The sequence below is a fragment of the Danio aesculapii genome, chromosome 7 (assembly GCF_903798145.1).
Source record: "Danio aesculapii chromosome 7, fDanAes4.1, whole genome shotgun sequence".
In the NCBI taxonomy this organism is placed as follows: domain Eukaryota; kingdom Metazoa; phylum Chordata; class Actinopteri; order Cypriniformes; family Danionidae; genus Danio; species Danio aesculapii.
The window spans coordinates 35,328,531-35,354,638 of NC_079441.1; the positions used below are offsets into that span (position 1 = coordinate 35,328,531).

The 26,108-nt window shown below is 38.3% G+C and overlaps 1 protein-coding gene across 1 annotated transcript in view; it reads left to right on the forward strand.

Moving 5' to 3' along the window:
- The window catches only part of chd9 (chromodomain helicase DNA binding protein 9), a 115,334-nt gene that overhangs the window by 25,610 nt on the left and 63,616 nt on the right, over positions 1–26,108 (forward strand). The window contains 1 exon segment of the mRNA XM_056461787.1: positions 25,305–25,723. Within this exon segment, the coding sequence (XP_056317762.1) occupies positions 25,305–25,723 (419 nt within the window).

A 26,108-nucleotide genomic window follows, 5' to 3' on the forward strand; every position in this document is an offset into this window, starting at 1 on the left:
ATAAATACAATAGAACACAAATAAACTAATGTAACAAACTCGGCAGGAATATAGTGTATTGTCACTTTACGAGCCTCGCAGTTCCGTTTATGCTTTCAATTTCACATTCTTGACTCTGTGTGTTCAGTTATTTCTTCATAACAAACAGGGATTCATGTGAATAATAACTTAACATTGCGCTTTGACACCATTTTGCATGTATTTGACCATTTAGGCGCTCACCTTAAGATGACAACAATGTGTGTTCTGTTCGTCTCTGAGGCTGAGCGCGCACACACACACAACAGCATGCATACTCTTTTGCGTTTTTAAAAACATTAATGAATCGAATACACATCAATAAATGAAGTACGTCCCATTTTGCAAAAGTCACGTTACAGTATGCTTTTACTAATTTTCATGTGAAACTGAGCTTTCCATTGGAACGAATGTGTACTGCTGGAAAGGGGCCTGGATATGATGAAATAATCGTTTTATCGCTATTAATGTTTTTTTCATAATCGTTGAAAGCCAAAATTGAAATTGAAACTGAATTTCAATTAATTGCATTTGTGTTCAATTTATTGTAATAGTATTTTATTAAGGAATTTGTGGGGAAAACACACTGTCATAATTAAAAGTTTAAACAATATTTCTTCTTATAATAATGCATATTAAACATTTTTTTTTACCGTATTAAAAGCTGAAGAGAGTTGTTTCCTATAGTAACCATGGAAATGCTGTTACTCCTGCAGTTCTACTTACGTCATCTACTGGAAGAGAATGAATCTGAATGAATTTTCCCCTGTATGCCTATTGTTGTTTGTACATTATGTGTTATGTAAGATAATTTCACTGTAAGATTTTTTTTTCACTTCATATTTTGGAATAATACAATCTATTTGAACTCACTAACTATAGTTGTGTACAGTATACCCACTATAATTTATGTTGCTGCTTTGTGTGGATCATGACTTAAGTGCAGTTTTTAATAGAAATCACTTTTTTTAGGGTTTCTAGAAAAACAAATTGAAACCGGTATCAAATTAGTCAATGTGCTAGCAAAAATAATTCTTTAAAAGATTCTGCGTGCCTAATATAAAAGGGAAGGACGTTCCAGAGTTTTTGAGCAACAGAAGAAAAAGCCCAGTCACCCATAGATCATAGACCATAGATAAGTCATTGTGTGAAGCTAACACTTGTTCTGCAATGGGAATAAAAATTTAAAACCTGGCTCTGTAAATTATTTTATACTTGTCAAAAACACATGAACAGAAAATATGTCAGTTCAGCCAAAAAGAGTTTGAAAATATTGGTCAAATCCAATATTATGAAACCCTGCTACATTTAACAAGTTGCAAATAAAGTAAAAAAAGTTATTTTCATTTCTGAAGCATTTAGTTTCTTTTTTTTATAAGCACTTTTTGTTTATTTTCTGAAATAATTACCTTTTTAAATAATATGTAATGCATAATTTTCGTGAATTAGTAGTATACCTTTCCACACTACATTAGGAAGGAAAAAAATGCATAAATTTATAAATGTATTCGAACTGAACTTAATTCAACTTCTTTATTGGTTTTCCACCAATTAATGCCAGCATTTTAGCCATGGTGCACTGTAAAAAATGCTGGATTCCACACTATTCCTTCATGTTGTCCCAACACAAGCTGTTTAATTTAACCAATTTCTTTTTTATTATTATTATTTTTTTTTTTTATTTACAAATTTAAGTGGATTGAACATAAAACAATTAAGTTGATCCAACCCAACCCATACCCCCCAAGAATTGTTTCAGCTCATTTTAAATAAGTAGTTTTAAAAAACAGCAATAATAATTTTTGGATTGTGCATCCACCAACTAATATGTGACAAATGAACTATAGACTTGTATAGGTAACGAAAGCCAAGACAGTCTAGATTGATTGTTGTGTTCTCCTTTAGTCAGTCTGTCTGTCCTCGCAGATCCTTAATTAAAGCAGAGGCAGGATGTGGATCAGGGTTCATATCGTGTGACTTCCTGTAGTGAGTGTGTTTTTGTTGCTGTGTCTGTCTGTCTGAGAGAGAGAGAGAGAGAGAGAGAGAGAGAGAGAGAGAGAGAGAGAGATGAGCCATTCATGTGCACTGGGCTGTGGAAAGCCAACAGATGTATGATGTGAGTCAGTCCCAGGGTAAAAGAGAGAGATGCACTCGACCTTCTCTCTCCCTGAGGGTCTCAAGGGTGAGTTTGTGCTTTAACGTTCCGCGTCTTAAGCCTCAGGACCACAAGGGGTTGGTATTTCAGTACTAAAACCTGCCTTCACCGAGGATGATAGTTTAGCTGCAGTAGACGGGAATGGCTGTGTGTGGTTTTTTTGGTTGGAGGAAGTACAAGATCATGGTTGAACATGTTCAGACAGAACTTTCACTAGATTGATTTAATAATACTACCTCCATCAGTGTCATGATGGCCAAATCAGGGAGGATTTATTAGGCGGGTGAAGCCACTGTTATAGAATAAAACCTGCATTAGACTCAAAAATAGTACATGATGTGTGTGCATTTACTTTTTGCTAGTTTGCTTGTATTTGAAACCTTTTGAATGCATTGAATGAATGCATTTTGTGCATAGATAGTCGACCTAGTTAACATGTGCAAAGCGGTTTGGTCTGAGTGACAAGGCAGAGCAGCGGCGGTCACAGTGTTACAGGGTGGTGTGATAGCGTGAGGGCCTGAGAGAGTGAGCGAGACCGGCTGACGGCATGAACAGAGCCCCTTTGTGCTGCTGCTTTGTGCAGAATGAACATTCAGCAACATAGATGCAAATACCAATCCACATCACTCACATTCACTCACAAACCCCCTAACCGACTGTCTGGATGGGCTCCAAATGATGGATCTGCTCTTTAAACGGATCATATCATGCTTGTTTTTTTTTTTATATATATTTGTTCCACTTTATTTGAGCTTATTATATAATTTTCCATCCTCTGTCTGTCTCAGAGCATCCACGTAGGTTACTTTCGTTCTTCAGTAGAATATTACCTCTGACTACCTCTGACTTCCACTATGGAATTGATAGTTACAGGTTTCTAGCTTTCCTCAGAATATTGTCTCTTGTGTTCATCATGGGTAAGAAATTCAAACAGGTTTGAAACAAGTGAACAGTGAGTAAATGATGACAGAATTTTCAGTTTGGTTGATCTATGCCTTTAAGAGCCGCAACTCTTGACAATGCACTAAGGATTTATAAGTTTGTTATTTGCTGCATCCAATATAAAATGTTGTAAACAAACATGATCAGATCAAATGTGAGTTTGTGCAGCATATAGTTCTTTATTCAATAGGAAGCTTGTGCTCCAGACGGTCATTACCAAAGCTGTAGATTAAAGGTATTTAAATAATGTTCCGTTTTTTTTCTCAGATGAATTATTTCGCTTTGTAAGACCTCAATGTATCATCAGGAGCCATATAGGTACCTGTATTAATTTTGCTTCACCTGTTGTATGTGAATCACCACAGACTACACTTTCAGCTATAAATCATCATTAATGTTCTACTGAAGAAAAAAACAGAAGTCACTTATATTGACGATGACGTGAGGTTGAAATAAATTATTTGCAATTTTTTGATTTTGGGTGAACTATCATTTAAATGGGCTATTTTTATGACTTCTAAATAATTTCTTTGCATGTCAGAAGAGTGTTAGACCCTGCTGATAGTGGCTGTAACTGCACAGTCATCTCTACTGGTGGGATATATTCACTCACTGGCCACTTTATTAGGTACAGCTTACTAGTACCGGGTTGGACCCCCTTTTGCCTGCCTTAATCCTTCGTGGCATAGATTTAACAAGGTACTGGAAATATTCCTCAGAGATTTTGGTCCATGTTGACATGATAGCACCACGTAGTTGCTGCAGATTTGTTGGCTGCACATTCATGATGTGAATCTCCCGTTTCACCACATCCCAAAGGTGCTCTGTTGGATTGAGATCTGGTGACTGTGGAGGCCATTTGAGTACAGTGAACTCATTGCCATGTTCAAGAAACCAGTCTGAGATGATTTGCGCTTTATGACATGGCATTTCCTAATGGAAGTGGTCATCAGAAGATTGTGGTACAGTGTGGTCTTTAAGGGATGACATGGTCAGCAACAATACTCAGGTAGGCTAGGCTTAATTGATACTAATGGACCCAAAGTGTGCCAACAAAATATCCACCACACCATTACACCACCACCACCAGCCTGAATCATTGATACAAGGCAAGATAGATCCATCCTTTTATGCTGTTGATGCCAAATTCTGACCCTACCATCCGAATGTCGTAGCAGAAATCGAGACTCATCAGAACAGGCAACGTTTTTCCAATCTTTTATTGTCCAATTTTGGTGATCCTGTGCTAATTGTAACCTCAGTTGCCTGTTCTTAGCTGACTGGAGTGGCACTCGGTGTGGTCTTCTGCTTCTGTAGCCCACCCGCTTTTAGGTTCGACGTGTTGTGTGTTCAGAGATGCTCTTCTGCATACCTCGGTTGTAACGAGTGGTTAGTTGAGTTACTGTTGCCTTTCTATCAGCTCGAACCAGTCTGGCCATTCTCCTCTGACCTCTGGCATCAACAAGGCATTTGTGCCCACAGAACTGATTCTCACTGGATATTTTCTTTTTTCGGACCATTCTCTGTAAACCGTAGAGAAGGTTGTGTGTGAAAATCCCAGTAGATCAGCAGTTTATGAAATACTCAGACCAGCCCATCTGGCACCAATAAAAAAATGTTAAGTGACAAAGTCACTTAAATCACCATTTCGCCCCATTCTGATGCTCTGTTTGACCACGTCTACGTGCCTAAATGCATTGAGTTGCTGCCATGTGATTGGCTGATTAGAAATTTACATGAATGAGCAGTTGGATAGATGTACCTAATAAAGTGGCCAGTGAGTGTATTTGTTCTGACATAATCCATTTGAAACATATTTTAACAAAGAAGCACTTTAATTATACATACTAGTACCACAGTTTAGGGCTGTAAGATATTGGAAAAATCTGAAATTCCAAAGAAAAATCTGACAGTCCAAAGACATGCAGTGTACGTGAATTGGATAAACAAAATTCAATTGAATAGTGTATGTGTGAGTGTGTGTGTGTGTATGTGAATGGGTGTTTTTCAGTAATGGGTTGCGGTTGTAACGGCATCTGCTGTGTGAAACATATGCCAGATAAATGGAACTAAGCTGAAGGAAAATAAATAAATGAATAAAAGCAGGTTTTTTTTTTACTCTGTAAATTCAGAATTAGTATCACATGAATGAATCCATTTCAAATTTTACTTTTAAAAGTTTATAAAATACAAATAAAATGTTAATAATATTGCTGTCACGTTTTTACTCTTTTAGTGTTTTTTTAAATGTATCAAAAGACTGATATTTTTTGGTTTATGGTTTGTTTGTCAGTCCTAAACATTTTCCTTTTTTCCACCAAAAAATATGGTTAAATGAATATTTTTTTTAATAAAATTTTTTTTAATGACACTTTAATCCTTTAAATGTGATTGTGTGCCCTCGATGATCTGAATATTCAGGACAAAAGTCCTTAACAACAAAAAGCCTCAGATCTTTTAATGCAAGACAACCAACACTTACAGTATCTGAACATGAAAAGAAAAGAAATCTAGGCCTGTCACAATATCTGTTTTTTGTTGTACGATATATTGCACAAAATTATATTACGATAAACATTATTGGCATTTTAAGATCATTTTATGCCACTCATTATATAATGCCAGAATGCCAATATAATATCACAATGCAAGTACACTCTTCCAAAGTACACCGAATATTTTATTCTTAAGAATATTTTATTTACATGTAGTCATTCAAACAATTTGGGGCATCACGGTGGCTCAGTGGTTAACACTGTCGCCTCACAGCATAAAGGTTGCTGGTTCTAGTCCTAACTGTGTCAGTTGGCATTTCTGTGTGGAGTTCTCCCTGTGTTTGCGTTGGTTTCCTCCGGGTGCTCCAGTTTCCCGCTATAGCTGAATTTAATAAACTAAATTGGTCATTGTGTATGTGTGTGAATGAGTTTGTATCGATGTTTCCCAATACTGGGTTGTGCTGGACAAGTTGGCGGTTCATTCCACTGTGGTGACCCTTGATGAATCAAGGGACTAAACTGAAAGTGAATAAATGAATTTTAACAATTTAATAATGAGGCAATGGAATCGGAAATGTGAAAACGTACAGTATATCCTAATCAAGTAAATAATAATAAAGGTTAACAAAAAAGTGCAAGGTAAAAAGTAACAGAAGCTGCGATTATCTACTACCAGATCTATTTTCATTCATCAGGAAAATATACTATTGTAATTTATAGTAAATACTATAGTGGTTTTTAACCATACTGACACTGACACCTCCAATAGAGCTAGAGATGTTGCACAATCAGCTAAAATGTTGTTAGAATTGGTTTTATGTATGGGCGATATATATTGCATCAGCAAAAAGGATTGAGATCATGTCCATGTGTTGTGTGATAAGTCGATATATTGATTAATGTGAAAGACCTAAACACATCTTTTGTTTTTACTCCGATTTTTATATTTATTGAAGTGGTACAGTAATGGTACAGTCAAAAACTAGAACAATACACTTAACAACATTTTCACCAACATTTCAACTTTTTTACTATTTGAAAAGCTATTTGAAATAAAGTTTACTTTACTTGCATTGTTAGGGAGAGAAACATGGGGAAGAAAAGATGCAGGTGGTTTAACGATGACCTGAAAATGACCAAACTTTGTGCACCGCCTTTCCAATAACTGATGTGGCGTGAAGTGGAGGTGTGTGTATTTGCTCGTAGACTTCCTAGCATGTGCCGCATGAATGCGCTGTGTGTGTTAAACCGGTCTCTGCGTGAGCACATATCCGCCTCTTTGTACGAGTGTGTGTCTGTGTGTGGCCAACTAGTTTTGTTGCTTCCTGACCCTGCGTCTGTGGAGGTTTATATAACTGGGCCGGTCTGTCAGGCAGAGATGGTAACCTGACACCTGATCACCTCCTGCCGAATGTCTGTGTGCTTGTGCCCCCGTCTGTGTGTGTAAGTGCCTGTTCTTTCAGCTAATTCAACTCAGCATGCGTGTGCGTTCGGTTTGTCTTCCAGCCACCAGTTGTTACAGACAGACGCTTGTTCATTCAGTCAGTCTGACAGCTCGATTTCACCCGAGGTCAAAACCCAATGACTGATGACGTCAGAAGAAAAGCCACGTGGTTCGCTCATCTGAGGAGGGACGCAAGGGGTTAAAGGTAAACAGGAAGGGTTTCTGGTGAGGTTTCTATAGATAGGCGGTCTTTGCTGTGTGGCGGAAGGGGAGGGAGAACAGGAGAGGAAGGACGTTGAGAGAAGGAGGGGTTAGTCAAGTCATAAGAAAAAAAAAAGCATGTGGGAAGTTTGCCAGGCCAAACTACACAGTAGGTCTTAATCTCAAGCCCTTTTTTTAACTTTGTTGTTCTCACTTTGCATGTGTTTGTAAGTGTGTGGTGTTTATGCGGAGTTCACTTTAGTCAGCTGAAGATTAACACGCTTAGAGTTTGGGATCAGTAACTGTGTGTGTGTATGTGTCAGCGAGTGAGCCGGCCATTTTCTCAGCTCTCGCGAAGGGTGGGGGTTAGAGGAATGTCAGAAGTAGTTCAGGGTGATGACACTGTCTGATCTCCTGCCGGAGTAGTTTAACCCTTCACACACAAACACACACACATACACACACACACACACACACACACACACACACACACACACACACACACACACACAGAGGGAGGCTTAACAGGTGTGGGTCAACGGTTTTGAGTCTGACGGCAAGCTGTAGTGCTTGCAGTTTAGAGGAAAAGTGTTTGATTCAGTAACTGTTGGTAACTGTTTGATCTTGAGATGGCCATTGGGTTGCTGGTGTTGTTTGGCTGGTTTTTGTTAGGTCAGATGAACTGAAGGTAGTCATAGCAGTTCATCAGTTCATTTATTGTGGGGCTGGGTTTGTTTGGAGAAAGAATAAGTCTTTATTTCACAACGATTATTTTCATTTAAAAGTTCTGTTACCATTAAAGTGAAAAATGAAAAGTAAACAGTATTTTTATCATAGTTTTATTATGTTAAAAATTTGATTTGAGGAAGTAAAATAGATTTGTTCTTTTCTTTTCAGTCTTAGAATTGACATCTAGATTCGTTAAATAAAAGGAGCACTGTATATTTAAGCAAATAATGATAAACTGCTATATGTGACGTGCAACAAAAATTCTGTCATATGCAGACAGAAACTCAAAAGTCTATAAGTTAACCTGCCTAAATAAAGGTGTGGTTCAAATTGACAAAAATATGTTGTATAGTAATGTTCACTTTTCCAAATATTGTAATTAGGGCTGTCACGATATCTGTTTTTTGCTGGACGGTGTATTGCACCCAAATTATTTGCGATAAACGATATTCTTGCCACTTAATAATTTATATAACTAATAAAAAACAAAATATTTTACAACATAGTAATGTCATAATTCAGGTACATTGTTTTAAAGAACATTTTATTTCTTAAGAATATTTAGACCTTTAAAATTAAAACATGAAAAAAAAAATGTCTTAAAACAAATGAATAATAATAAATAGTAGATGTAAACAAAAAAGTGTGAGTCAAAAGTAGACTTTTAAAGCATCTCAGGCACCATTTTTTTAATAATCAGTCAGATTCCAAGATAGGACTGTTTGTTAAAGGTTTGCAGCATTTTTTTTAAATGCTGGTTTTTCGAGCATGTTTAATGGCAACATCTCTTTAGCTAAATAATGGTACCTGTGAGTGTGTGCCATTTCGCGCTGTCACGTTTATATTTGCATTGGCAGGTAAATACGTTCCATTACCGTTAACTGTCTGGAAGATCCCTCTCCAGTACCAACTGAGGTTGTGGTTTTTCATTGCCACTGTTCTGAAACAAATTCGACATATCGGCTCATTAAACGGGCTCGCCTTTTTCATTTGACTTGAAGCCAAAATGTTCCCACACCGGAGATGAAGACTGTGACTTTGAAACCAAGTCCATCGCGACCGTAACAGTCAGTTCCTAAACACGAACCAGTGGGTTTGCATCTTGTCTTCTTCACCTCCACTATCTGGTCTCTTTTGCACTCTGTTTGTGTGTGTGCGCGCAGCAACGAAAAACTTAGCTTGTTATATTATGTAGCCTAATCATCATCATCATCATCATCATCATCATCATCATAAATTTCTCTATATAAAATAGACAATATATCGCGTCAAAATTAACCGCCCTCATTTTTATATATAATGCGCGAAAAGTCATTATATTGACTCATCACGACTGGCCTAATTGTTATTGTTATTTAATAATAGTAATAATAATTTGGCAAAGCTAGAATTTTTAATGTGATTACAATTTAAATATTAAGTCAAATTTTCTTTTGTTCTTTATTTTGATTAACACCACTTTTTTGATTGCAAAATAGTATTATAAATTAAGCAAAAAGGAAGCAGCATAATATCTATCTAATTGAACGCTATTGTTGTAAAAATAATAATAAATCATTTAATTATTAAATATAGTTTTTCATGGTTAGGCTGTGGATTAGACCTGCTTTTTGGTTAGATTCTGATATAAATATGGAATGTAAACTAGGAATCAGAAATGAATCCAGAAAAAAAATAAATTCATACTGCCCTTCTTCACTGACTGCAAATTATTTGGTGGTGAAGATGACAGTTGGCTGAAATTATATTAATTTATGTTTGCCAGTGATGTCTGTAAAGAACAGGTATCATTTACGACCTATTGGTGCCTTTATTTATTCATATATAGGTACAAGTACCAAAATATATTACATATGTATAATAAGGTTATTCCTCTATTCCATTTTGTGTGGGTGTACTTTTGATTCAGGAATTAGAAGTTTTGTAAATGGTTTGAGGCATGTTTGCATGTGTGTCTAATGTCATGTTTTGTATTTCTGCTACCTTTGTCTTTCCCTTTTGCTCTAAATAATGAAAGAAGTGTAAAGGTCTAGTGAAGGCAGCCTGCTGTGTTCTCTGTGTCTCTGTCCCTCAGCATATATCTCTTTCCTGGGGTATTCATGACCTGCATAATTTATGCATATGTGACTAATTGCAGATGTTTGCATTAAGGCATTTATGTTGATATGGTCAATAAAATCTGCTGAAGTTCAAACCGAGCATCAGATTGGTAAAGAAATGTGATTTAAGTGACTTTGAACATGACTTGGTTGTTGGTGCCAGACAAGCTGATCTGTAATTTAGAAACTGTTGATCTACCAGGACTTTACGATTCAGAATGGGAGATTTGCTCTATGAATGTGCAGCCAACAGATCTGCAGCAACTGCATAGAAATTTTGATAAATACAAACAAGAAAGTACTAAGGCAGTCTAAAATCTCTTGCTACGATCCAATTCACATACTATTGGTCCTAAATAGTATTCTAATAGAATAAGTGTGTCCCAAATCATAGTGTGTTGAAATTAGTTACTCAGATGGTTTACTCCAGGTGTACCCAGTCCTGTTCCTGGAGATCTACCTTCCTGCAGAATTCAGCTCCAACCCTGATCAAACACAACTAAACCAACTAAATCGGATCTGAGGGAGCACTTGGTAATTACAGCCAGATGTGTTTGATCAAGTTTGTAGATGAACTCAGCAGGAAGGTAGATCTCCCGGAACAGGATTAGTCTTCTTCATCTGAGTGCTTACTCTAAAGGGTAGTACACACCAAGCCAACGCCAAACAACTAACGCCGAAGAAACCCAACTGTGTTGTCGCCTCGCATCAGCTCACGTCTGGATTATAAATCTGTCCTTGAACACACCGATTGGAGAAAGCCGACTGATACAAGTGAGTGCGCTTGCGTGGGAGGACGTGTTTTTCTGCACCCACAGAGGAGAGTGTTCACAGTGCGTTCGAGAGTCTCTCCTGCAAATATTTCTGATAATCTAATAATCCATATTGTTTGCAAATATTTGAAAAAAATGTTCCATATTTACAGCCGGCCTCTTTGTATTCCTCCTTGACTTGAATTGTTTACTTAATATATCACTTCACTACATCACGCTCTGATTCGTTGCTGAATAACCAGTGCTCTCTTAAGCCGACGGGACGACACTGATTCAACTTACTGAATTGCGCGAACAAGCTCAATGTTAACCTTGACAAAAGACAACATGTGGAACACATGAAACCAACTAGTCCTGGATGGGAGACCCCATGGGAAAACTAGGTTGCTGTTGGAGGTGGTGTTAGGGAGGCCAGTAGGGGGCGCTCAACCTGTGGTCTGTGTGAGTCTTAATGCCCCAGTAAAAGTGAAGGGCACACTATTCTGTCAGTGGGCGCCGTCTTACAGATGAGACGTTAAACCGAGGTCCTGACTCTCTGTGGTCATCAGAAATCCCATGGCACTTCTCGTAAAGAGTAGGGGGGTAACCCCGGTGTCCTGGCCAAAGTCCTTCAATCGGCCCTTACCCATCATGGCCTACCTATCATCCTCATCCACCAAATTGGCTCTATCACTGTCTCTTCACTCCACCTAAAGCTGGTGTGTGGTGAGCGCACTGGCGCCGTTGTCCTGTGGCTGCCGTCACATCATCCAAGTGGCTGCTGCACACTGGTGGTGGTGTGGAGAGACCCCCTCATGATTGTGAAACGCTTTGGGTGTATGGCCATACACAATAAATGCGCTAAATAAATACACATTACATTACATTACAATACAACAAATGCTTATGCGTAGGTAAAGATTTTCGGATGATGATTATTAGTATCTAACATAATCAATATTACTCATTTTGTATTTTCTGCATTATATTTCATGTGCAACTACAGTGTGAAGTTTCATTTGTGAAGGTGTGTTTGGTTATTAGCTTCTTAATGGATAATTATGCAAACACCTGAGGAGATTTTTCTGCATGAAGGCCCTGCGAATGGCAGATTAATGTGCTGCATCTCCAATATGGTAGGAAATTAAATATGAAAGAACTGTGAATGATGTGTCAAAATGATTGACAGGGCGCATAACTAAGCAACAGAGTGGTTTGTTAATGAGGGCGTACTGTAGTATATCCCAAAATAGTATGTACTCTTTTGAAACACTCTCAAAAGTAAGTTGTGCACAAAGTATGTAGTCTAAGAAGACAAATTGGGACCCAGCATGTAGCTCCAGGTGTGGGGACCAACCACCCTTCACATTTTGTATGTCTACCTTATTTAACAGCTGATTGAGACCATCAGCTCATTACCAGAGAACTCTATGAACTGAACCCTGTGCCAAATAAGAGAGATATACAGTACAAATTGTGCAGGGACTAGAGTTGAGAACAACTGCTATAAGGATTGTTTCCAGCTTATTTCCAGCATAATTTCCATTTATTAAAACCAGTTCAATGTATACCTAAGTAAAGTATACCAAAGTATACCTAATAAGGAGGGATGTATGGAAAGTAGTATAAAGTAATATACAGTGTATAGCCCCCCTTTGAATTTCTTTCCTTTGTATTAAAATATTTCCCAAATTCTGTTTAACAGAGCAGGGAAATTTTCACAGCACGTCTGATGATTTTTTTTTTCTTCTGGAGAAAGTCTTATTTGTTTTATTTCAGCTAGAATAAAAGTAGTTTTTAATTATTCAAAAGCCATTTTAAGGTCAATAATATTAGCCCCTTTAAGCTATATTTTTTCGATAGTCTACAGAACAAACCATCATTATACAATAACTTGCCTAATTACCCTAACCTCCCTAGTTAACCTAATTGACCTAGTTAAGCCTTTAAATGTCACTTTAAGCTGTATAGAAGTGTCTTGAAAAATATCTAGTAAAATATTATTTACTGTCATCATGGCAAATATAAAATAAATCAGAAAAAAAAATATTATCAGACATGCTGTGAAAATATCTTTGCTCTGTTAAACATCATTTTGGGAATATTTAAATAAGAAAAAAAATTAAAGGGGGGCTAATAGTTCTGAATTCAAGCATATAAATATAATTTTTTAAAGCGAAAGTGTGCATTTAAATTTTGACAACCCACAGATATATATTTCAAATTTATTTACATCACAATTGTAATCTTTTAAATTGTCAGTTGTATTTAAAGAAAAGTTACGTCGAATAAAAGGTGAACGTATAGAGTTATGTTTGGCTTATGACATGATTATTTAAAATATGAGGTTAGGAAATAGCTATTAACTTTTTTGGTGGGGCCAGTAAAAATCTGAACCAGTAGAAAAAATCCTTAGTGTTGAACCCTGGGTCATCTGTGGCCAGCAAAAAAGGGATGTTTATCTGAAACGTTCAACAAAACACACCTTAAGTAACATATTTTTGATTTGCAAAACTGTGGATAGTGTTCTCTAGTGAAATTGTCATCTTAAATATGCAACAAAACATACACGGAGCAATACATTTTATGTTTTGTAGAAAGGTAGGCCGTGGAACGTATTTCAAATGAGCCAGGGCTGATTACGGTAGATGTTAGCATGTGTTTGAGAGTGTGCATACCGGAATCATTTTACCACAATCCTTAATGCTTATTTGTGTGTATATGCATTGTCTTGGAAGTGTGTGTGTTTGTGTGTGTGTGTGTGTGTGTGTGTGTGTGTGTGTGTGTGTGTGTGTGTGTGTGTGTGTGTTTTAGAGGGTTTGTGGTGTGTGTTCAGTAAAGGTCATTAATAGCTGTCGTGTTTAATGGGTTCAGGAAACCAATGCAACACATCAGGCCTTTCCTCATTAATCCTGTCTCTCTCTCCCACCATCCCTCCAGCTCTATCCACTATACTCCGCATTAGGCTGCAGGTCTAGTCCTAATTATGGACTCTAAACTCTCTCTCTGGTCCTGACAGTGTAATTCATTTTCACCTAAGCAGGACGCACATTTTCAATGGTGGGGAGGGATATCATTACAGCACTAGACTGTTATAAGAGCTCTAAATGAAAGTGAGATGACTTTAATATGGTGTGAGTGTGAAAATGTGATTTTTAAGGATACGGTTAAGATATTAGTATGTGTTGTTGTTAAGGAACTTGTTAATGTAAGGAAGTTCATTATCGACAAGGAAAAGAACTGACTGTTAAGCTTTTTTTCAGCCGACACAACATTACCTTCATTATGTTGTGGTTGGGGTTGTATTTTATATTTATTTTTTATTTTTTTTTGGCATCTGGGTTTGTAGGTGCTCTGAGTGGTTACTTGTTGAACCAATTCAGAAGTTCCCATCACATTCAAACCTGTGACGTTCAGTTGAATATATATTGCTTTACATTGAGGGTCTCGTCAATGTATTCAATTCACCTTTATTTGTATAGTGCTTATACAATGTAGATTGTGTCAAAGCAGCTTCACATAAAAGGTCATAGTAAATAGGAACAGTGTAGTTCAAATACACTGATGTTCATCACTTTTATTCATCAAAGATGACTTAAAGGGCACTTATCATGCAAAATCTACTTTTGGAATCTGTTCTGACAGAAATGTCAGTGTCCACAGTAATATCGGTGTGATATAAACACAAAAAGTCTCTTTTTTTTATTTCCTGATGTTAATATAGGACTCAAATCCCAAACTTGAGTGACATACTGTAGCAATACAGTTTTCCCTGCCCACAGATATTGGTTGACAGGCACAACAGGAGTTGCAAAGAAACTGGGATTTGAAGATCTGTTCCAACTAGGGCTGAGCAATATATCATATATATATATATATATATATATATATATATATATATATATATATATATATATATATATATATATATATATATATATATATATATATATATATATATATATATATATATATATATATATATATATATAATATTTATAGCAATATGTTGCAATGTGTGTATGTGCAATAGTCACATCGCATGATAAGATAAGATATTTATATATATACCATGTTATTTTACGTTTGTTCAATTTCTGTACCTCAACAACTGTTAGACTCCCCAGAAAACCGTGACGCACTCTTTATTCATTTATTTTTTGCTTGTATTTTGTTATAATTTATGCATATCTACTGCACAGAAATCATCCCAGTTGATCTAAATGAATGAAATGTTTCCAAATAGAGCTGTTCAAATCATCTGGGGAAATTATATTCATATTGCAATATATGTTGTGGCAAAAGAAAATATCGCAATGTCAGATTTTTTCCAATATTGTGCAGCCCCATATCCAACTCTCTGGGATGCAACTGCACTTCAAGGAGCAGTAAGTGGTACAGTTTTTATTGTTGTATAAAATTTTGAAATACTTTTTGGAAACACCACCACTGCATAATGTACACAGCTAAAAACAAGGACGCTTCATCCACACAATCGGCATTCCATTAATTCAGTTTTATTTTGTGTGGTAACATAGCTATAATGGATCTCTATACAGCAGCATGTTGACTCATTTGGTGGGCACATTTGCTGCGAGTAGATGACTGCACTGCACACATGTGTTGTTTGTGTGCGTGTGTGCATTGTAACATTGGAATATTTGTGTGTGGCTGATTTATCATTGTAACAGTCGTGTGTGGCTCATTTGTCTTACTGTAGTATTTGTGACTATGGGTCTCTGTTTCATCTAGTCATCGTTTCATCGAGTTGCTCTATGTCATTTTTGCTGTGTTTATCCTAACATTTGATACTAGTTATCCATCTCTCAAGTGAAATGTCCCAAAGAGTGGCTGCGGAGAAACTACTTTGAGTGGGCAGGGAGCACCAGCTCATTTTCATTTAAAGGCACAGGTGCCAAAACCGATACGATTCCCTCTGACCCCAAAATGACATTTTCAACTGGGTATAATAAATCATCTGATGGGTATTTTGATCTGAAGCTTCACAGACTTACAGCGGGGAAAATAAGTGCTGAGTACGTCATGTTTTTTTTCTGGGAATAATATTTCTAAAGGAGCTGTTGACATGAAATTGAATTTACCAAATCGGGTAAAAAGCTAGACAATACAAACATAAAAAAACTTGAAAAATATGTTAAGTGTAGTAACCATGAAATAACACAAGGGGAAAGTACTGAACTACTGAAACGTATTCAATACTTTATATAAAAGGCACTTTCGGTGATGGCAGCTTAAAGTGAGTTTTTCACAGACTTCAACAGAGTGTAAAAAATCTTGATGGTTCTGTGGGTCTCATCTATTTCTTCTTGAATTTGTATTTTATATTGGATTCGAGTTAGGCGATTGGCTGAGCCATTGTACAGCTTGATTTTCTTTCTCTGAAAGCATTTGAGAGTTTACTTGTCCACCGGGGTTTCATCTTCATCATCCTGGTAATGTAGATGTTAGATTGAAGCAGGTAATATTCATTTACAAAGGGCAGAGGGTTACTGAATTACTACTAAGAGAATTCAGCTGCTGTCTGGGCTTTCACTGCCTTTCTACATCTTCCTTTCTTAATTTGTTCAATACTTTTTTCTGTGTGATTTCATTTTATTATGCATAACTTAATTTGTAAACTAATTAGATTTGTTTTCTTTGAATATATATTTCTTTGGTTGTTACCAACATTCAGGGAAAATTTCAAGTCAACAGCACTTTTAGAAACATGTTTTCTAAGAAAATCTTAATTCTTATTTTCCCCGCTTTAGTATGGAGACACAAAATAATTATTTTACATCTTGTAAAATGTCCACAATTAAAACCCTTAAACCAAGGAAAAAGGTTACAGCAAAGACATTTTAAGGCTTCAAAAAAGTTTTATATTTCAAGTGAATGCTGTTACATTGAGCTTTCTAGTTAAAGGGGAAAATGTGAAGATATGCTGCTTAATACTTTTGTGAAACCGTTGTTTTCAATGTTGATATTAAGATATAATAATAATAATAATAATTATTATTATAATATTATTATTATTATTATTATTTGTTTGTGTGACGCAGCTGAACTGCATCTACAAATGTTTAGTAAACACACAAGAAAGGCACAGACATATGGTGAGCTGATTGCAGCTTTTTTGCATGCATTGATTCCATATGTGCCACTTCATAAGATGGTGACAATTTAGTCTTTACGTGACTGCTTGGATATCTGGAATGGTTGCAGGCACTAAGACAAAGGGATTGAGCAAATTCAGTGATGCTAAAGCTCCTAACTTGTTGGAAAGAGCAAAATGTGTTAATATTTGTCAAGATGACATTGTTAAAATCAATTATTTTGCATGAATTGTATAGATTTTTCTTCAATGTTGGCTTAAACGTTCCCCATACTTTTATCCTTGAAAATATCCACCTAATGTAGGAGGTCTGAAAGTGGGTGGGTTTGTAAATACATTGCGTAGACAGAGAACTGAAGGAATAGAGCTCTCTCTCTCACTCACTCACTCACTCTCTCTCTCTCTCTCTCTCGCTCTCTCTCTCTCTCGCTCTCTTTCTGTGTAGCTGAGCTCCTCCCAATATCTTGGTGCTGCTATTTCATCTTATTTACATATTAACTGTTTGGTTTCCATGATGTAGTGGTGGTTTGTGCTATGCATCCAGTCTAGAGCACATGCATATTTCTTTTCTTCCTCCGTACAGTACGTAAAAACACTCTGCCTATTTTATTCACTTTCTCTCACTTATATGTTCCTCATCTACTCTTTTGAATGAATATTAATAAGTAGAAATGCCTCAGAAAAATTTACCAAAGTACACAAATTTTATTTTTAATAGACGGAAGCTTTGAAATGGCACTAGTTTAACTAAACATTTACAGTATAAACAATATTTGAATGTATGTTTCCAGTTTTACTCCTACATTTTTATTTCATTTTCATTTTCAATCCTTCATTTCCTATTATTTATTTAGTTTTTCCTTTCATCTTTTTATTGAGCTGTTTTTAAATAATCATAATAGTTGTTTTTTTGAAGTCTTAATTTGTATTTCCACCAGTCCAAACTTCAAGGCCTTGTTATCTCTCTCGCTCTCTCTCTGTCTGTCAGTTTTGTTATCTCACTATGTCACACAAAGCCTGTTTTCTAGTGTGCAAAACATTTTATTGTGCCTAGTATACGGACAGAAACGAAAAGCACACTTGCACGCTATGTGCCACCTAGTGAAAAGGATTGATTTTAGATGACTTTCAGGACTCTTGTTCAGCTTTGCATTCATTTGACCTTGGAGAAGTTGAGCTTACTTCAGTCTCAAGGCTCGGTCTACAGCCACAGCTAATCTGTGTGCTACTCTGTAAGATTCTTACCCAAAGCTGACCCACTTTTCTGTGTGATTTCAGATAGCTGATTAAGTCCTTGTGGTTACATACCTGCTATATTTCTTTTCATATTTTCTCATTTCAAGTCATTTATTATTTTTTTACTGCCCTACTCTTCTTTCGTTTTTGTTGTGTATGTATCTGTGGTCGCAAGTTTTTGCAACGCACGAGCACAGTTGCACACGACCAGCGTCACGCTTTGGGAAAGAGAGGGCATGACCTCATTTCCCTTTGAGTCTCTATTGTCACTTCCTGTGAATCGATCTTGCAGCACGTGAACTTATGCCACCTGCTCCCACTCGTGTATGTTTGTGTGTGTGCACGTGTTTGTAATTGTGATTTATTATACTTGACTGATCTGTTTTGACACAGATTAGCTGTTGAAAACATCTCCAGGTGTATTCATTTCCTCGAACACTTGCTGCTGTTCATTTTGTGCTCAGCAAGTATTGAAATTCAGTATTTTTGGGGTTAAGTTCTGAAAGTTAATGAAATAACAACTAGCACCCTCTGCTGGACCTCCTGTTTCACAATGAGCTAAAGAGAGAGAGAGAGGGAGAGTGAGTGAGCAAGGGAGAGAGAGAAAAAAACGAGTCCGGATTTTAACGACATCTCTAATATTCATGCTGATGCGTTTTGCTGCTTTGTGCTTTCATTTCTTGCCGCTTCGTCTGTGTCTCCTGCTCGCCGCATACAGCCCAGCCTGAGAGAGGGGAGGGGAACGAGGGGAAAGGAAGGGAAAAAAAAACAAGTGGAAATAAGGAAAACAAGCTACAGAGCGTCCAACTGAGCCAGTACAAAAAACCTTTTGTGTTAGCAATCCTACCTTCGCCTGGGATGTGAAAGGAGGAAGAGGAACGAGAAGTCTTGTCGGTCTGTGAGTGTGCGTTTGTCTACAGGAGAGCGAGGACAAGAGAACGACGGCCGGGAGAGATCGAGTGTAGTTGTGCTCGGACGGACGGACGGTCGCTCGGACGGAGAGAATCGATGAGAGAGGAAGAGAGGGAGGGAAAAGAATAGACTGAGCCCAGCTGAGCGCAGCAGAATGAGAGAATCCTGGAGCAGCGTGGCTGCTTTATCCGTCTCTTCCTCATTCCCTCGTTTTCCGTAAAGTGCGGCTCCATGCAGCCCGGCCAGGGGAGGAGGAGGAGGTGAACAGGGCTTCTTCAGCCACGGACCTGCCGGGGGAGGGAGGGAGAGAGGGAAAGTGATCAAGCAAGAGAGAGAGAGAGAGAAAAGGGAGGAGGGAGTGTGCAAGAGAGAGAGAGAGAGAGAGAGAGAAAAAAAACGGCGAAAGGGCAAGGCTTTTGTTGGCGGTTGGAGAGAGAGAAGAGGGGGGAAAGAAGAAAAGAAAAACATGTCTACGGTGAAGAGGCCGAGAGGACGGGTGAGTGAGTGAGCGAGTGCGCGCACGCGTGTGTGTGTGTGTGTTTGGGGGGTGGAGAGAGGTGGAGGAGGAGGAGGAGGGAAGGGTGGGGGAGGGGGCCGGCAGGAACTGAGCAGCTACAGGCTCATGCGGCAGGCTACACAATCGCCGCCATCTTGTGCTAACCACTTCTCTCCATTTCTTATTCTCTAGCTTGCATGCTAACAAGGAATGCAGTGTAAGCTAGCTTTCACGGCTACATCTGCTCCTCTTTCTGTTTCGCTTTTCATCTCCTTTCACCGAGGCGCCTTGGGATGTGGCACATGTGCGCATCAGGCATTGTGTGGCAGCACCGCATGGACGCCTCTGTTTCAGTATAGTTTCATTAAACCCAAAGACATTGATGACTTGAGCGAGGAGAGGGAGAATGAAATCGCCGCGGTGCTGGCAGCCTGTAATTTCAGTTATTTATAGATGTGTTACATAGCTGCATTGCTCACGGCTTGCTGCATTTCCCCCTCGCTCTCTTTCTCTCACTCACGTCATATTCTCTCTATTACTCATTTTCTCACATACGCTCTCCCGCCTTCCCCCTATAGCTTTCCTCCTTGTCTCCATTCCTGCTGATTTACCCCTTCATGCCTCCACTGGATTAGTGTGAATATTTCGGGAGCGCTCAATCCCTCTCGCTTGGCTGTTCGGCTCATGTTTAACCACCAAACGAGTTAGTGTTTATAACCCTCCCCCACGCTCTATTCTTTTGTTTCACTCTTTCCAGATAATTCCCTTTATTTGGCTGTCAGAAAAACGCAGGCCGGCTGATCCGATTTTATGTTGCTCTCTCTTTTTTTTTCTCCAACAAAGCTTTATTGGCATGACTGTAACATCGCTTCGGCCGTGTGTCATGTTTATAAAGAGCGAGTGTGCAAAGTAAAACCTAATAAAGTAAAAGATAAGATCTCTTTCTCTTGCTTTATGGAGTCCAAACTCATTTTGTCTGCTTTCCAAGTGAGAAAGAGAGTAAGAAATTAGGGAAAAAAGGGATGTCAGCAAAATGAGCATGAATAATAAAAGTTGGCATGTCTCAGCCTGCTATATGATCATGCTGTGAATTATACATGGCGGTCTTATTATTTCATGGGGTGAGGGGTGGATAATGTGAATAGACTGGCTCTCAGGTTAAAGATTTTGACTTGTGACCTTTGATCAGCGTGTGATGTTGTTCTGATGAACTGTGACTTATTAACGTCTCTATATCATTGTATATCTGCAGTGTTTTGAGGCATACGCTGGATGAAAATTACGAATGTGTTTGTGTGTGTGTACGTGCCCCAGTGGTGCACTGCATTTGCCTGTTTGTTCGACCAAATATTTCCTTTATCTTTCCCTATAGCTTGTTGGCCAAATGATTGCAGAGCAGTGAATATTATGAAACCCAGGCATTAGGAACATTGATGATGCAGCAGTTCAAAGATGGAGGATTTCCCATGTTGTCATCCAGTATGTGTGGGTGGACTCAGGCTTACCATGCTGCACTGCTTCAGCTACAATCAGATGGGATCCCCAAGGATTTTTATCTTGGACCTCCTCTTGCTTTCAGTTTGCTGGCGAGGTCATGAAATAACCGGTTTGCTTATTAAATTCCCAACAAGTATTGAGCTGGGTAAAGAACGGCCCCAAACTCTTGAACCGAATTTGAGTTGTAAGCACATCAAGTGCTTCTACTATCTGACAGGTCTCACTGAAACGAGTGTTGTGAGAAATCGCACCTGTCTCTGTAAGAGCTCTGCAAAAAAGAATCCAGGGAAGTCAGACCTGCATTAGCCAAACTAAAAAATCCTCTGCCACCCCAACCCCCACACATTTCTAAAATAGCTTTGTATGTAAAATTGGTAAATTAATACAAAGATCAATTTAAAATGACCCAAAAGGTAGTCCTTAGTTCACTAACACTTTCCTTGGCCCATATATTTAAATTTTAGTTATAGTAATTATTGGGGTGTAATACATACACCAATACAACAACACATATTTGCTTAGCAGAGCTTGTGCTGTGGCTGCATCAATGTTATAGAACACTAAATTCACTTTTGACTTTATAACAGCAATAGTTAAACCTCAAAACGTTATTAACTTTTTACAGTGGTTTCATAAGTTTCTGTTTAGTGCATTCAGATATCTGGGTAATCTAAAGGGTGAAGGGGGTAACACGGTTAGTTTTGAGAGGATCGCGGTTTGAACTCTAGGGTGTGTATTTCGTTATTTTTGTTTTGGTTTGAATATTGTTACACCTCTTATCGGCATGAAATGGAAATTTGCTCTCTCTTTTTATTAATTGCATATGATTGATCGTATTGTAAGCAATTCATACATGTAAATTTACAACTTTAAATCTGAATAAGGTGGGACAGTACGGAAAACGCAAATGATGAACTCGTGTTCCAATTTTGGTTCACATTTAAAATAAGTTGAAACAGTAAAGCATTTTCCACTTGTAATGTTGCCACTAATTTTCATAACGTTTAAAAGACATACTGAAGACACCTAGTGATGAAGTGTTTCAGGTGTAATTTTGTCCCTTTATTCCTGCAAACAAGTCTTAAGGTGGGCAACAGTATGAGGTCCTTATTTTCGCATTTTGTGCTTCAAAATATGACACATATTCTCTATTGGAGACAGGTCGGGACTGCAGGCAGGCCAGTCAAGCACCTGTATGCTCTTCCTCTGCAGCCAGGACTTTGTAATGTGTGCAGAATGTGGTTTTGCATTGTCTTGTTGAAATATGCATGGGCGTCCCTGGAAAAGAAGGCAGCATATCGTGCTCCAAAATCTCTATGTACTTTTTAGCATTAATGGTGCCATCACAGAAGTGCAAGTTATCTTGCCAAAGGCACTGACACAACCCCATACCATGACAGACCCTGGCGTTTAGACTTGTTGCTGGTAACAGTCTGGGTGATCCTTTTCTTCTTTGGTCCGGATCACACAGCGTCCATTTCTCCCAAAAATACCTAAAATACTGATTCATCTGAGTACATAAAACATTTCCCCTGTGTGATGGTCCATCCCAGATGTCATCGGGCCCAGAGAAGTCGAGGACACTTCTGGACACTGTTAACATAGGGCTTTCTTTTGGCATAGTACAGTTTTAACTGGGATTTGTGGATGTAACTAACTATCGTGGTACTTGACAAAGGTTTGCCTAAGTAGTCCTGAGCCATGTGGTGATATTGGTTATAGATGAATGACAATTCTTGATGCAGTGCCGCCTGAGGAATTAGAGATCACGGTAGTTCAGCTTAGGCTTGCACCCTTGCTCTTTATGCAATGAAATTCCTCCAGATACCTTGAATCTTTTAATGACGTTATGCACTGTTGAAGGTGAAAGATTCAAATGTCTTCCTATCTTTCTTTGAGGAATATTGTTTTTAAACATTTCAATATTTTTTTAGCGTATTTGTTGCCAAACTGGTGATCCTTAGCCCATATTTTCTCTTAAAAGACTAGACCTTTCTTGGATGCTGCTTTTGTACTATATCATAAATACAATGCTGACATAGTTTAACAAATTTATCTGATTATTAGCCCTGCATTGCTCCTATCCCAACTTTTTTAGAAAGTGTTGCAGGTCTGAATGACAGGAAAGGATGTATATTTACAAATGAAATGAAGTTGACCAGACAAAACAAAACAAGTAAATTTGGAAATCACTACTTTCTTTTTTATTTGCATTTTCCATACTGTCCCAACCTTTTCTGATTTGGGTTTGTTTAAAGGGTTGGGTCAATAGACGATGCAACCGTCTATTGCCGATGCCCGATAGCCATTCAGATGCTGAGCGAACATCGCGGTCCTCTGCCCACCCCGCCCCCATCGCAGCAGCAACCCGCTCATGAAAAATACGCATGGCCCCGTGTACACTAATATGTCTTAGTTTTAAAATGGCATTGAAAATGATCCATGTCCACACTGGCATTTCGTTTAACATTTCTGAAAAGCCCTCGCACATCCCGTGACCATACACACACACACACACACACACACACACACACACACAAAAACAAACAAACAAACAAACAAACAAACAAACAAACAAACAACCACTCTGCCTTGTGCTGCAGCGTCTGAGCTCCAGCAGTCAGCCCAGAGAGCAGTGCAGGTCGAACAGTTTATCAAGGATGTACCACTGGATCGCGTCTCACTATAGTTGTTAAATGTGATAATTCATCTTGTCTCTATCTAATGACTCTTCAGTCTTTTGAATCACAGCTTCAGTACACTGCTTCAATCTTTCGCGCTTGTACTTAGTCATTTTAGTGAAAACCTCATATACTGTTGGTTGGTTCCTGTTGGTTGTGCACCTTTTATGTGACGCCAATATAACGACACAGATCACTCTGCCTATTCATGCCAGAGTCCTGCGGAAAAAAGTGATTGACAGGTGGTAATTTGTGTTCATTCATTTTTTCATTTTCTTTTCGGGTTAGTCCCTTTATTAATCTGGGGTCGCCACAGCGGAATGAACCGCCAACTTATCCAGCACGTTTTACGCAGCAGATGCCCTTCCAGCTTCAATATTGTTATGGGTAAAACAAAGACCATGCGGATTAGGTAGTTGAAACAGTAGGCTACAAATAATAGTTATGAATGAATTAATTATTCTTAAATAATTAATTCACCGCTGCCTACGACGACACCATCATCCATCGCAATGTTTCACATTAGACATCGTACAATGCCAGATTGGTTGACATCGCCCAACCCTAGTTGTATATTAGATTTTTCTGGTGCCCTGAATTTGTATTACATTATCATATCTAGATCTTTTCGTGAAACATGAGACACCTGGTGATGAATGCAGGACCCCTTTTACATTTACATATTAGTCCCTTTGTAGTAACCGCCAGAAAGATCACATTTTAATTGTTCCTCCAAACAACTGATGGACAGAACCAAGAATCTTTTTCAATAGTCTGTTTTACTGAGGTGGGATTTGTATCTTTTTGCTTTACGTTCTGTTTTCCATTAAGTTTTTTTTTTTAAGTTTAGGTTTATTCATGTTACCAACAAAATTCAAAATGTTTTTCATATCAGATGAAAATATCTTACAAGGCTTTGCCTTCACAATGCACATTATAAATGAACCACTGTATAAATAAAATTATATGCTGTGTGTGTCCAACTACAAGCATTTGGCTGGTGGCATCTGTTAATTTCATGCCCTTCCTGTGAATTACTTTGCACATTGAGGTTTGCTGTCATTTTTTGGAGGTCTGGGATTTGCAGAGAGTTTCTTAGCTTGGAAGTTAGCAAAACATCTTAAATCGCCCACATAACCTTTAATCGTATGTTACAGTTCCACTGTACTGACTTTGTCCTCTTAATAAGAAACCTATTAAAGTATTTACATCCGCATGAGTCCAAGTTTTCTAGGTCATGACTAGAGGAGTAATGTTTGAGGCTGTTGAATTCAGCTCATCGTCCTGTTTCATGTGCAATAGCATTCTGATATTGACAGCCAGACTAGTCCACATGGCGTCATGGTATCTTAAATAGTGTATTGTTCATCATGGGTTTAGCATATGGAATTACAGAATCCTGAAATAGAAACTTATCTACTGGCTTCCTGTATTATCCTGCCTACACAACTATTAAATGAAGCCTGTCCAATGGAGTGCGTTATTGTAATGTTTGGGTTATTTAATGTATTTCTTTTTCTCTTTTCTAACAGCCTCCTAAGAACACTAATGGTCCCAGCAGCCAACCGCGGGTACACAGCCCAACATTGAAGAGCAGCTCCTCTTCTTCCTCCTCTTCATCGTCGTCGTACATGTCAGAGAAGCGGCTGCAGAAGCAAAAGCAGCAGCAGCAGCAGCAGCAGCAACAGCAACAACAACAGCAGATGGAGTCGCCCCTTTCGGATGATAAACAACAGAAGGCCAATCGAATCATCTCTGAGGCCATCGCTAAAGCTCGAGAGAGAGGAGAGAAAAATATTCCTCGCGTCATGAGTCCTGACAGCTTCCCATCTTCGTCGTCGCAGCACCGCAGTCACAAGGCTGGTTCCTCCAAGTCCAAAAGCAAGGATAAGAGTTCCAAGAAGGCCCGGATCGTGAAGTCATCCAAGCCCAAACAAAAGGCTCAAATTGGGTAAGACATTCTCCTCTAGCTGAAGCATGAATGGCATTTAATTTTTGTTTGTTTGCATGGATCGGAGGGAAGAGGCTTTTACAGATGTTTCTGTCATCCTCTGTGAGGACTTTTTCAATTCATCCAAGACCATCTCTGTAACTTCACAGGCATATTGTTAGCCATGCAGCTAATCACTGCAAGTTTAAAAGGTTTTACTGCTTACAGATGTGGTCTTGATGTGTTTTTGTGCATCAAGCCTAAACCAGATGAGAGTCAAGCTCTCTTAAAGGGGCAGTGCTCAAATTTCAGGTTGAAATTCAATTGCTGCTAACTTGATATTGTGGTTTAATCAAGTAATAGGGAAGGTGAGGCCGTACAATATTTGAATAGAGTCAAGAGTGAA